At 42.7% G+C, this 12,078-nt stretch overlaps 1 protein-coding gene across 2 annotated transcripts; it reads left to right on the top strand.

The window, feature by feature from the left end:
* Positions 1-2,493: 2,493 nt before the first annotated feature.
* On the top strand, positions 2,494-12,047 carry dcxr (dicarbonyl/L-xylulose reductase). Of its 2 annotated transcripts, XM_041858882.2 has the most exons (9): positions 2,494-2,646; positions 2,865-2,957; positions 3,231-3,328; positions 4,461-4,618; positions 5,406-5,448; positions 5,583-5,682; positions 9,029-9,093; positions 11,397-11,514; positions 11,766-12,047. In XM_041858882.2, the coding sequence occupies exons 2-9, from the start codon at positions 2,906-2,908 to the stop codon at positions 11,867-11,869; spliced, it is 738 nt and encodes a 245-aa protein (XP_041714816.1). In that variant the 5' UTR covers positions 2,494-2,646; positions 2,865-2,905; the 3' UTR covers positions 11,870-12,047. The 2 variants fall into 2 exon arrangements, with proteins under 2 accessions (XP_041714816.1, XP_041714815.1); XM_041858881.2 differs by lacking the exon at positions 2,494-2,646 and having other exon boundaries at positions 2,658-2,957.
* Positions 12,048-12,078: the final 31 nt, after the last annotated feature.

Raw genomic sequence — 12,078 nt, 5'->3', positions numbered from 1 at the left:
AATGTGTTGATAGAACTTTGCCAAGCGTCACGTCTGGAGGAAACCTGGCACCATCCCTACGGTGAAGCATGGTGGTGGCAGCATCATGCTGTGGGGATGTTTTTCAGCGGCAGGGACTGGGAGACTAGTCAGGATCGAGGGAAAGATGATTGGAGCAAAGTACAGAGAGATCCTTGATGAAAACCTGCTCCAGAGTGCTCAGGACCTCAGAATGGGGTGAAGGTTCACCTTCCAACAGGACAACGACCCTAAGCACACAGCCAAGACAACGCAGGAGTGGCTTTGGGACAAGTCTCTGAATGTCCTTGAGTGGCCCAGCCAGAGCCCGGACTTGAACCCAATCTAAAATAGCTTTGTAGCGACGCTCCCCATCCAACCTGACAGAGCTTGAGAGGATCTGCAGAGAAGAATGGGAGAAACTCCCCAAATACAGATGTGCCAAGCTTGTAGCATCATACCCAAGAAGACTTGAGGCTGTAATCGCTGCCAAAGTTGTTTCAACAAAGTACAGAGTAAATGGTCTGAATATTTATGTAAATTTCATATTTCCATTTGTTATTTTTAATACATTTTCAAAAATGTCTAAAAACCTGTTTTTGCTTTGTCATTATGGGGTATTGTGTTTAGATTGATTAGGAAAAAAACAATTTAATCCATTTTAGAATAAGGCTGTAACATAAAAAAAATTGTAAAAAGCCAAGGGGTCTGAATACTTTCCGAATGCACTGTATACTGTATTATACACTCGGTGAGTCGAGTCCTAATGCCAATTGCAAAAACATTTATTTGTCTAATTACGTTGGTAACCAGTTTATAATAGCAATAAGGCACCTCTGGGATTTGTGGTATATGACCAATATACCACGGCTAAGGGCTGTTCTTATGCGTCGTGCATAAGAACAGCCCTTAGCCATGGTATATTGGCATAAACCACACCCCCTCGGGCCTTATTACTTAATTGTATTCTAGTCAAGGCCCATCCTATATAACTACTGCTGTACACACCTTTCTATTCATATACTGTCTACACACACCATCATATACATATATATTTATATTCCGGACTCTGACTAAGCTTGTTCTGATATTTCGTTATTTCTTTATTTTTAGGGATTTGTGTGTATTGTTTTGTATAGTTCGGTATTACTGCACTGTTGGAGCTAGAAACATAAGCATTTAGCTTCACCTGCGATAACATCTGCAAAATATGTGTACGCGACCAATAGAATGTGATTTGATGTTGGCACATTTACTATTGTTATTACAGTAAATAAGGGGCAGATGAGTTTTAACTGTTTGAGTTAACATAATCAGCAAGATTCTCCCACCCTTTGGGACAACGTGCTTGGCCCATGACGTTTGTCAGTGAGCTAATGCCGTGTTTCCCAACTCCAGTGCTCGAGTAGCCACAACAGTACACATTCAAATTTTAGCCCTGGACAAGCATACCTGATTCAACTCGTCAACTAATCATCAAGCCTTCGATTAGTTAAATCAGGTGTGTTTGTTGAGGGCTACAACAAAAATGTGTGCTGTTTGGGGTACTCGAGGACTGGAGTTGGGAAACGCTGAGCTAATGCATGGAGGCCTATGAAATGTTTGCTTCATTGGAACATAATAACCCAGCTCGCATTAGATTTATGCCTGATTACCTCACTCACCCCTTTACCCTATCATGGGCTGCCATCAATCCAACCCCATTTCCAGCAGAGAGGAAAGATAACTCTGGGATAATTGGTTTATGCACTGGGGTAATTTCTCTCTCTGACTGAAACTCAATTGGAGAATGCGATAACTCAGTGAGACAAATGCTCATGGCCGTATTTAATAAATCATGTCCGAGTAGGAGTGCTATACAGACAGCTGGGTACCTGATCCTAGATCAGCACTCCTACTCCGAGCGACATGGGGGAGGGGGAGGGGGAGGGGGAGGGGGAGAGAGAGATATGTCACAGACCCAGAACAACAAAGAGTCATTGTGCTGCTAGTGCATGATTCCACTGCCTGTCTTGAAGGGACTGAAAATTGTAAATTATACAGTGGAATTTTGGCCCACTCTTGCATGCAGAACTGCTTTAACTCAGCAACATTTGTGGGTTTTCAAGCATGAACTGCTGGTTTCAAGTCTCAATCTAAAACATGAGACTTTAAGTTTTATTGACTTTGGCCTGCACAATTTGATTTACTGAGATGATATTTTATAACATGAAAGTCTATCTCTAAATACACATGAAAAACATACATATAATGGATTGTAAATATTAATTTACAGTGAATTTGATGTTGGTTGTTGAATACTCTGTTCTGATGCAATATTTAATATTATGATGCCTATGTACCCGTTGCTTCTAGTGGTCAACTAGGAACAGTAACTTTTTTGTCCATTACCTTTTTGTGCAACTTTGTTTCTTTCAAGTGGAGCGGTCTGTCCACTCTCCATACACCACATCCGCGAGGAGACTGGTTTCCGCTAGTTACCACAGCCACAAAGTCAAATAAAAAAATTGCTTTATGGTTTTAATTTACGGTTAGGCATAAGGTTAGCAGTGTGGTTAATGTTAGGTTTAAAATCACGTTTTAAGAAGATACATTGTACAAATGGGCGGGGTTTATGACTTTGCGGCTGTCGTAACTAGCGACCACCGGGTAAATAAATTACTTTATAGAGCTCAATATATCTTGCACTGTTCATATAACGATTAGAATGAAGAAGATTTACTTTAACGCGAAATTTCTAAATATTTGAAAGTGGGGAGGGCATGTAGTTTCGATTTTGCTTTTATCGCATGGGGGATTGGCTGTTGTGTTGCATTGTATCTCTCACCCTTTGCTCTCCATATTGTGCAACATTTTGCTGAATTCAGAGGACTCGACCCATAAATTCGCAGTGAAGGTCTGAAGAGCCATGGAAATATCTTTCGCAGGCAAGCGGGCCATAGTCACCGGGGCAGGAAAAGGTAAGAAAACTACCACCATATTTAAAGAAACAGTGACAACGTCTGGTTTGCTGCAAAAATACAACCAAATGCACTTAGGATAAGTAAACCAAACTTGTACATGTTGTTTTGAGCTCAAACGAAGCAACATCCAATGTGTCCTGAAAGAACCACTGTCATGTTTGTGGGTGACCGAATAACCTAAACACGATCGAAATGTGTGTGTCAGGTTGGCCGTCACACTGAGCTCTCCAGTGAGTAATGGTCATTGTGTTTATGGATATTTTCACACAGGCATCGGCCGGGCCACAGCGCTTGCTCTGGCGCGCTGCGGGGCAGAGGTCGTGGCTGTCACACGCACGCGGGCTGACCTGGATAGCCTTCTTCTGGAGGTAACCCCCCCTGCACCACTCATAAACACCCCCCATACCCCTACAACAGTGGTGGTCGGTGCTGTTTAAGATTGGGGAGGAAGTGGTTTTTTTAATGAGCATGGCCTTATTTCTATTACAGCATACTGGATGTCTGTCATTCATATTTCATTCATCTAGCTAAATGTGATACTCAAATGTTCCCTATACCCATGATGAGGTTGCTACAACCTAGCCTAAGAATGAAAGTTTATAATGTAGGTGCACATGTCAAGAGACAAATTGGAGTAATCAAGGTAACAGACAGTGACACGTTCAATAACGCCTTCAATAACGCACACTCTTGCCTGCATCTAGCTGATCTTGACTTGGAAGAGTTCCAGTGTTGGATAGCCTTAGCCAGCTAGCTAACATAAATAGCATTCCTCTCTGTTTGAGCCGGGTGTTTGAGTAGACTAAATTAGCTAGCTGCATTAGCTAGCTAAGTAAGTGAAAGTGAAAAAAATATAACAAAATATAGCTAGCTCTCTCTCTGTTGCTTCTCCTTAATTTTTAAAGAAATGAATTTGTTCAAAACTTGTTCAACTATTGTCTTTCTCTCTCTTTGAGTCAACTACTCACCACATGTTATGCACTGCAGTGCTAGCTAGCTGTAGCTTATGCTTTCTGTACTAGATTCATCCTCTGATCCTTTGATTGGATGGACAACATGTCAGTTCATGCTGCAAGAGCTCTGATAGGTTGGAGGACATTACACAGTCGTCATAATTACCGTGTAAGTCTATGGAAGGAGGTGAGAACCATGAGCATCCTAGGTTTTGTATTTAAGATGGATCTTCCTCCTCTGAGGAGCCTCCAGTGCATTACGACCCTCATATCTCCCAAGCCCAGCCCCCCTCCACTGCTCAGGGTCCTGACCCCCCGTTGTTTGCTCTTTTGTCCCCTTATAGGACCTCTCCTCTCCACTAGCCATATACGCATATCATTAGAGGCTAGCTAGTTTTCCCCGCTGCTCTTTTCACCTCCATGTCCCATTGTTTCCGCTCCGTGACGAGAGATGATGGGAGATTCTTTGCGGTGATTCGTTGAGGTGCTTCTCTCTGTTGTCTTTTCTCTCTATGTGATTGGTTCTGGTGCTGGTTGTTCCCTGCAGTGTCCGTCCATCAGGCCAGTGTGTGTGGACCTTGGGGACTGGGGGGCCACAGAGGAGGCGCTACGTGAGGCCGGCGGTAATGTGGATCTGCTGGTGAATAACGCAGCCTATGCCATGCTGCAGCCCTTCCTAGAGGTCACCCCCGACCAGTTTGACATGTAAAGACGCACTCATCGCTGTTCTCTAAATCAGCAATTCTCAACTGGCGGGGGGGGGGTTTCGAATGAAAAAACAACAACACATTTTTATAATTTTTTTGGGGAAATGAAAAATACTCCAGTCTGAACTTAAACTACTAAAGCCAGGTAGAAAGTGTGTAGAAATGATAATGAATCTACATTTTAAAAACAATTTGTCCGAATTTTTGTATTTTCAATAGAGCTTTTAGCAGCGCTATTTAGCGTATTTGGTTGATTTTGTGGTCTCAAACCAGTAAACTTACTAACATTCTTCATCAAGAATATGGGCAAAATTGATTATTGACAATGGAAATGGTTGGAATGTTGATCCCTTGTCATATAAATTGCTACATTACTATCAATATTGCATTAAAAATAGCTTTTTGATGATTTTGTATCGCAATGTGAATATTGGGTTGCAACTGAGACAACCTGGGCCAATTTGGGTCCCGAGGCAAAACCAGTTGAGAACCACTACTTTAAATCATGTTGTGATTGTAATTCATATTTATAGAAGTGAAACACAAGTCACTCAAGACTCAGTATAAGGACTTTGTATTAGACCTACATATTAGACCTGTTCATTTAAACATGGTTTAAAAATAGCTTTCCAGATAACATGGTTTAAATAAACAAGGTATGTCTGTGTTACCTCCAGGTGGCTAGTTACACAGCAGAAATATTCCAAACATAGCTTTATATCTGGACATTAATAGGAATATCTCATAAATCCCATTAAGATGTATTGATTCCTTCCTATTACCAGATCCTTTAACATCAACGTGAAGGCTGCCCTCCATGTCTCTCAGGTAAGAAAAGGCTGTCAGAAATGGAATTGGCTCCCTGTAAGATAGTTATATGTTATACTTAACAGTTTCTCCATACTCACTGTGCGTTCTCTGTCTCTCTCTCTTTCTCTCTCTCTCTGTGTGTGTGTGTGTAGATCGTGGCCCGGGGTATGAAGGCCAGAGGAACAGGAGGCTCCATAGTGAACATCTCCAGCCAGGCGTCTCAGTGTGCCCTCCGAGACCACACTGTCTACTGTAAGTCACTGACACAGAGAGGGACCAGACAGCGTAACACATACAGTGGGGAGAACAAGTATTTTGCAGGTTTTCCTACTTACAAAGCATGTAGAGGTCTGTAATTTTTTATCATAGGTACACTTCAACTGTGAGAGACGGAATCTAAAACAAAAATCCAGAAAATCACATTGTATGATTTTTAAGTAATTAATTTGCATTTTATTGCATGACATAAGTATTTGATACATCAGAAAAGCAGAACTTAATATTTGGTACAGAAACCTTTGTTTGCAATTACAGAGATCATACGTTTCCTGTAGGTCTTGACCAGGTTTGCACACACAGCAGCAGGGATTTTGGCCCACTCCTCCATACAGACCTTCTCCAGGTCCTTCAGGTTTCGGGGCTGTCGCTGGGCAATACAGACTTTCAGCTCCCTCCAAAGATTTTCTATTGGGTTCAGGTCTGGAGACTGGCTAGGCCACTCCAGGACCTTGAGATGCTTCTTATGGAGCCACTCCTTAGTTGCCCTGGCTGTGTGTTTCGGGTCGTTGTCATGCTGGAAGAACCAGCCACGACCCATCTTCAATGCTCTTACTGAGGGAAGGAGGTTGTTGGCCAAGATCTTGCGATACATGGCCCCATCCATCCTCCCCTCAATACGGTGCAGTCGTCCTGTCCCCTTTGCAGAAAAGCATCCCCAAAGAATGATGTTTCCACCTCCATGCTTCACGGTTGGAATGGTGTTCTTGGGGTTGTACTCATCCTTCTTCTTCCTCCAAACACGGCGAGTGGAGTTTAGACCAAAAAGCTCTATTTTTGTCTCATCAGACCACAAGACCTTCTCCCATTCCTCCTCTGGATCATCCAGATGGTCATTGGCAAACTTCAGACGGGCCTGGACATGCGCTGGCTTGAGCAGGGGGACCTTGCGTGCGCTGCAGGATTTTAATCCGTGACGGCGTAGTGTGTTACTAATGGTTTTCTTTGAGACTGTGGTCCCAGCTCTCTTCAGGTCATTGACCAGGTCCTGCCGTGTAGTTCTGGGCTGATCCCTCACCTTCCTCATGATCATTGATGCCCCACGAGGTGAGATCTTGCATGGAGCCCCAGACGGAGGGTGATTGACCGTCATCTTGAACTTCTTCCATTTTCTAATAATTGTGCCAACAGTTGTTGCCTTCTCACCAAGCTGCTTGCCTATTGTCCTGTAGCCCATCCCAGCCTTGTGCAGGTCTACAATTTTATCCCTGATGTCCTTACACAGCTCTCTGGTCTTGGCCATTGTGGAGAGGTTGGAGTCTGTTTGATTGAGTGTGTGGACAGGTGTCTTTTATACAGGTAACGAGTTCAAACAGGTGCAGTTAATACTGGTAATGAGTGGAGAACAGGAGGGCTTCTTAAAGAAAAACTAACAGGTCTGTGAGAGCTGGAATTCTTACTGGTTGGTAGGTGATCAAATACTTACAGTGGGGAAAAAAAGTATTTAGTCAGCCACCAATTGTGCAAGTTCTCCCACTTAAAAAGATTTGAGAGGCCTGTAATTTTCATCATAGGTACACGTCAACTATGACAGACAAATTGAGGAAAAAAAATCCAGAAAATCACATTGTAGGATTTTTAATGAATTTATTTGCAAATTATGGTGGAAAATAAGTATTTGGTCACCTACAAACAAGCAAGATTTCTGGCTCTCACAGACCTGTAACAACTTCTTTAAGAGGCTCCTCTGTCCTCCACTCGTTACCTGTATTAATGGCACCTGTTTGAACTTGTTATCAGTATAAAAGACACCTGTCCACAACCTCAAACAGTCACACTCCAAACTCCACTATGGCCAAGACCAAAGAGCTGTCAAAGGACACCAGAAACAAAATTGTAGACCTGCACCAGGCTGGGAAGACTGAATCTGCAATAGGTAAGCAGCTTGGTTTGAAGAAATCAACTGTGGGAGCAATTATTAGGAAATGGAAGACATACAAGACCACTGATAATCTCCCTCGATCTGGGGCTCCACGCAAGATCTCACCCCGTGGGGTCAAAATGATCACAAGAACGGTGAGCAAAAATCCCAGAACCACACGGGGGGACCTAGTGAATGACCTGCAGAGAGCTGGGACCAAAGTAACAAAGCCTACCATCAGTAACACACTACGCCGCCAGGGACTCAAATCCTGCAGTGCCAGACGTGTCCCCCTGCTTAAGCCAGTACATGTCCAGGCCCGTCTGAAGTTTGCTAGAGTGCATTTGGATGATCCAGAAGAGCATTGGGAGAATGTCATATGGTCAGATGAAACCAAAATAGAACTTTTGGTAAAAACTCAACTCGTCGTGTTTGGAGGACAAAGAATGCTGAGTTGCATCCAAAGAACACCATACCTACTGTGAAGCATGGGGGTGGAAACATCATGCTTTGGGGCTGTTTTTCTGCAAAGGGACCAGGACGACTGATCCGTGTAAAGGAAAGAATGAATGGGGCCATGTATCGTGAGATTTTGAGTGAAAACCTCCTTCCATCAGCAAGGGCATTGAAGATGAAACGTGGCTGGGTCTTTCAGCATGACAATGATCCCAAACACACCGCCCGGGCAACGAACGAGTGGCTTCGTAAGAAGCATTTCAAGGTCCTGGAGTGGCCTAGCCAGTCTCCAGATCTCAACCCCATAGAAAATCTTTGGAGGGAGTTGAAAGTCCGTGTTGCCCAGCGACAGCCCCAAAACATCACTGCTCTAGAGGAGATCTGCATGGAGGAATGGGCCAAAATACCAGCAACAGTGTGTGAAAACCTTGTGAAGACTTACAGAAAACGTTTGACCTGTGTCATTGCCAACAAAGGGTATATAACAAAGTATTGAGAAACTTTTGTTATTGACCAAATACTTATTTTCCACCATAATTTGCAAATAAATAAATTAAAAATCCTACAATGTGATTTTCTGGATTTTATTTTCTCATTTTGTCTGTCATAGTTGACGTGTACCTATGATGAAAATTACAGGCCTCTCTCATCTTTTTAAGTGGGAGAACTTGCACAATTGGTGGCTGACTAAATACTTTTTTTCCCCACTGTATGTCATGCAATAAAATGCAAATTAATTACTTAAAAATCATACAATGTGATTTTCTGGATTTTTGTTTTAGATTCCGTCACTCACAGTTGAAGTGTACCTATGATAAAAATTACAGACCTCTACATGCTTTGTAAGTAGGAAAACCTGCAAAATCGGCAGTGTACCAAATACTTGTTCTCCCCACTGTACATCCCATCAAAACACACAGCAGCTATAGTGCCATTATATCAGTGAACTCATTAAATCTTGATATAGTTGATATTTGAATGGATACGGTCTTTCTGTGTGTGCAGGTTCCACTAAAGGAGCTCTGGACATGCTGACTAAGGTTATGGCCCTGGAGCTTGGACCCTATCAGGTAACTACAGGAGGACTGACCCAATAGCAGAGAGCACACATCAAGACACACATGGTTCTTCTGATGTCAAACCAGTACATTACATCTCTGTCTGCAACAGTTGTATTGTATTGTGGTGGCAGCATCATGTTATGGGTATTCTTGTCACCGGCAGGGACTGGGAAGTTTGTCAGGATCAAAAGAAACATGAAAGGAGCAAAGCCCCAATAAAAAGTTAGAGGAAACCCTGCCTCAGTCTTCTTTATACCTAACCCTGGGATAGTTTTATTTTTCATGCAGGACAATTACAAATGTTTTTATGCCAAAGATACCAGAATGGCTTTCCAATGGGTGTTGAGTGTTCCTGAATTGTCTAATCTCTATCCTGACTTAAATCTGTTTGAAAATCAGAGACAAGGTTTGAATATTACTGCCCATCAACCAAATTTACTGAGCTTGAGAAATTTTGACAAAAAACGATGGATATATGTTGCCCTAAGAGCAGTGGTGTGTCCAGGGGTGTCCCAGTGTGGCCACGGCCTCCCCTGAAATCTGATTGGCAACTCCACTCCCCCCCCCCAGAAATTCTGAGATCTGATAGGTCGTCTCTGAATATATTGATAATTCTGACCAAGACGCGCACCAACAGCAAGCCTCATCAATCTCACCGGAGAAAGCATCCAAGTGAGCAAAACTGTGCCCCTGAAGCTAGGACAGCAGAGTCCCCCCCCATCTTCAGAAAACATCGGAAGCCCTACCTCTTCAGAGTATCCCCCTTTCGTGAACTAACACTCACACTTGACTTTTCCCCCTACTAGCACTGACTTTGCTGATAGCTACTTTATTGAGGAAAAATGTACTTACTATGACTGAGATACACTGAGTGTACAAAACATTAGGAACACCTTCCTAATATTGAGTTGCACCCTCGTTTGCCCTCAGAAAAAGGTGTCGAAAGCATTCCACAGGGATGCTGGCCCATGTTGACTCCAAAGTTTCCCACGGTTGTGTCAAGTTGGCTGGATGTCTTTTGGGTGGTGGAGCATTCTTGATACACACAGGAAACTGTTGAGCGTGGAAAAACCCAACAGCGTTGCAGTTCTTGACACATGCAAACCGGTATGCCTGGCACCTACTACCATACCCCGTTCAAAGGCACTTAAATATTTTGTCTTGCCCATTCACCCCCTGAATGGCACACATACACAATCCATGTCTCAATTGTCTCAATACTTAAAAATCCTTCTTGAACCTGTCTCCTCCCCTTCATCAATAACATCAATAAGGGATCATAGCTTTCCCCTGGATTCACCTGGTCAGTCTATGTCATGGAAAGTGTTCCTAATGTTTTGTACACTCAGTGTATGTGGTTGTCCCACCTAGCTACCTTAAGATGAATGCACTAACTGTAAGTCGCTCTGGATAAGAGCGTCTGCTAAATGACTAAAATGTAAATGTAAAAATATATGTGTAGCCCATGTATCTGAGTCTGTATGGCCAAAAGGAGTATGACATGTCATATTATTTTGGCCAGACGGCACCAGATACATGGGCTACACATACTAAGAGAGAGGGGCGCTGTTTGCCTTGCTCTGATGCTTTCTCTGGTGAAATAGATTCAGCCTCTTGCTAATTGAAGGAAAATTATGAAACACGGATAGACACGAATGAGAAATAATTGTATACCTTTTGTTTCTTTTTTTATTGTAACATTTGTTGGGTACCATGAATACACTACACTTTGTAGGCTGAATGTCATCAGACTTATGGTGTTTGTAAAATATCTCTGTTTCAATTCAAATGGCGGGTGCACAGTGCACTGTTCGGATGCTGGACTTATTTTGGAGTAGATGAACATGCGCAGGTCACCTACTTAACCTACTTTTTGAAGTGTTGGTAGAATCTTATTCAAAATGTTTCACAGCTGTAATGGCTGCCAAAGGTGCTTCCACCAAGTATTAACTCTGGGGTGTGAAGACATACACAATCAAGACGTCTTCATTTTAATTGTTTTAATAATTCAGAAATGTTCTATACTTTTCCTTTCACTGGAAAGCTGGCAAAAAATATCAAATGTAATATTTTTTTTATTGAATTTTAAGGCAGCAAAAATGTGAAGACCTTCACTAGGCATGTATTGATTATCTAGAGTGACTAGGGTTAAGTGTCTTGCTCAAGGGCACATTGACAGAGTTATCACGTAGTCAGCTTGGGGATTTGAACCAGCGACCTTTTGGTTACTGGCCCAACACTCTTAACCGCTAGGTTACCTGCCTTATTGACTGATAAGTATTGATTGATGTGGTGTACTTGTTTCTTGCTAGATCCGTGTGAACAGTGTGAACCCCACAGTCGTAATGACTGAGATGGGGAGACTGGGATGGAGCGACCCTGACAAGGCCAAGACCATGACCTCACGCATCCCTCTTGGACGATTTGCAGGTCACATACATGTTGTTTTGTTACTAATATGTTATTTATATACTGTATATTAGATGTACTCGTCTTTGTTAACACAGCTAACCATGGACATCTGATCACCCATATACTGCCCAACCACACTCTTAATCATGTGATAGCGGCACATGGTGATGTGGGTGTTTGTTACTTTATGGTTGTGTGAGTGTGTATTATTATATGGTGACGTGTGTGTGTGTGTGTGTGTGTGTGCATGCGTGTGTTCCTCCCTGCAGAGGTGGAGGATGTGGTGAACTCTATCCTGTTCCTGCTCAGCGATAAGAGTTCTATGACCAACGGGGTCACTCTGCCTGTGGACGGAGGCTTCCTGGCCTGCTAACCTCTCACCTTCTCATTCTACCTCTTGATTGGCAGGCGTAGTCATATCCCATGTTTCCATGGTGTCCACTAGTACCTTTTTCATTCCTCTTCAATCACTGATTATATTCAGACTTGATTTTGTTTTATTTTACTGATTACATGTATCACCCAGAACAATAAAACCTTAATGAATCTTTGAGCTGCCCTGTTTGTTGTAATCTTAAAAAA

The sequence above is a fragment of the Coregonus clupeaformis genome, chromosome 31, assembly GCF_020615455.1.
Source record: "Coregonus clupeaformis isolate EN_2021a chromosome 31, ASM2061545v1, whole genome shotgun sequence".
Lineage (NCBI taxonomy): Eukaryota > Metazoa > Chordata > Actinopteri > Salmoniformes > Salmonidae > Coregonus > Coregonus clupeaformis.
The sequence above is the reverse complement of the archived record's forward strand: the minus strand, read 5'-3'. Positions and strand labels throughout refer to the sequence as shown.